The following is a 2,231-nucleotide window of genomic DNA, read 5'->3' on the forward strand; positions in this document are numbered from 1 at the left end:
TTTGTTATCCCCTATTATTTCCAAACGCTGAACAAACATGGGGCATTGGATTAGCTTTACACAATGGAAAACCAACCAGCTCCAGACAAATATCTCTAAAACAATATTACTCCTACTATTTTCAAATTAGAGACAATTATAACCCTTTATTAAGAGCGGGACGCTTGACACAACAATACGTTGTTGATGCTTATGTAAAAGCAGAAAGCAATGACCTTAACTTCATACGAACAAAGCAAAAAGAACTACGAGTTGAAAAACGTTATGACTTAACTTATGTTCAAGACGATAATGATGCACAAAATGCAGGAAAAAGAGTTATTCTACCATCTACTTTCACTGGAAGCCCAAGGAATATGCAACAATGTTACCAAGATGCTATGGCAATCACAATGAGATATGGTAAACCAGACCTTTTCATTACAATGACATGTAATCCAAAGTGGAAAGAAATTACTGATAATCTTGCCACTGGTGAAAGAAATGAAAATCGACCAGACTTGGTAGATAGGGTCTTCAAACGTAAACTTAAAGAACTTATGGAAGAAATTGTAAAGGATGAAATCTTTGGAAAAATAAACGCATATGTTCAGGTAATTGAATTTCAAAAAAGAGGGCTACCACATGCACATATGATATTTACTTTGGCTTCAAGCGACAAACCAAATGACATACTCACAATTGAAAGAATAGTATCAGCAGAAATACCTGATGCAAAACACAACCTGTTTTGTATGACATTATAACAACAAACATGATACATGGACCATGTGATGAGAGAAATCCACATTCTCCATGCTTAGTAGATGGAAAGTGCTGCAAAGGCTTTCCAAAACAGTTTCAAAATGAAACAGCAGGAAATGAAGATGCATATCCGACTTATCGAAGGCGAAAATTCGATCCAGTAAAAGTTGGAAAATATTACATTGATAATAGTTGGGTTGTTCCTTACAATCCTTACTTATCTCTACGTTACAAATGTCACATTAATGTAGAAATTTGTGCTTCGTTTAAATCTGTGAAATACTTATTCAAATATGCTTTCAAAGGCATGGATTGCGCAAATCTACATTTCTCAATTGATGAAGTACAAACTTACATTGATTCTCGCTATGTAAGCCCTCCTGAAGCTATGTGGAGAATATTTCGATTTGAAATGCATCAGCAAAGCCACTCAATATTGAGACTAGCAATTCATCTAGAAGGAGAACAAACTGTTGTATATCAACCTAATTTTAAAAGTGTTTCCACAGCTCTTGAACAAGATAAGGACACCACTTTAACTGCATGGTTCAAACTTAATCAAGACAATCATACCGCACGTGTGTACAAATACACTGAAATACCAGAACACTTTGTATTCAATCCAAAAAATCACAAATGGCAACCTCGAAAAGCAGGATTTGGAAAACACTTGGAAGGATGTATCCCGTAAACATCTGTGATACTGAACGATATTTCTTAAGATTGCTACTACTGCATATCCCAGGAGCAACTTCTTTTCAATCTCTAAAAACCATTCATGCAGTTCACTACAAGACATACTTTGAGGCAGCAAAAGCAAAAGGTTTAACAACCGATGACAATGTGTGGAATGCTACATTAGCTGATGCTGCATCTACTGGTATGCCCACAACTTTAAGGCAGTTATTTGCATACCTTTGTATCTATAGTGGGCTGACTGACATGTCCACTTTATGGGATAACCATCAAGACTCTTTAATTGAAGACTTCTGCAGAAAGCATGGCCATTTAGTTTCACAGCATTGCAAAATGTGTACATCATATGCATTAACAGATATACAAGAGGTTTTGCTGGCACATGGAAAAACCTGCAAAGACTTTTCTCTACAAATACCTTTGCAAAACCTGCCAGACAACTTCAATGATGGAATCGATGTGCAACTAGAGAGACAAATATCACATGATTTGGAAGCAACGTTAAACTCACAACAAAGAGAAGCTTATGAGACAATAAAAAATGCAATCAATTCTACGAAAACACAAAATAAGTGTTTTTTCATAGATGGCCCAGGAGGAACAGGGAAAACCCATTTATATAGAACATTACTCAGTTACATTCGAGGTAATGGACAAATTGCAGTGGTCGTTGCATCTACAGGAATTGCAGCTAATCTTTTCAAATCTGGGAGAACCTACCACTCTCAGTTTAAAATTCCTTTACAACTTAATGAAACATCTGTCTCAGGTATCAAAATTTCATCTAAAGA

At 35.9% G+C, this 2,231-nt stretch overlaps 1 protein-coding gene across 1 annotated transcript; it reads left to right on the forward strand.

Moving 5' to 3' along the window:
• Window positions 1-316: 316 nt before the first annotated feature.
• Window positions 317-1,435, forward strand: LOC115458683. The gene is given in 2 exon segments (XM_030188512.1): window positions 317-711; window positions 714-1,435. Coding segments are annotated over 2 exon segments (1,077 nt in total). The 5' UTR covers window positions 317-356.
• Window positions 1,436-2,231: the final 796 nt, after the last annotated feature.

This window comes from Microcaecilia unicolor, unplaced genomic scaffold, assembly GCF_901765095.1.
Source record: "Microcaecilia unicolor unplaced genomic scaffold, aMicUni1.1, whole genome shotgun sequence".
Lineage (NCBI taxonomy): Eukaryota > Metazoa > Chordata > Amphibia > Gymnophiona > Siphonopidae > Microcaecilia > Microcaecilia unicolor.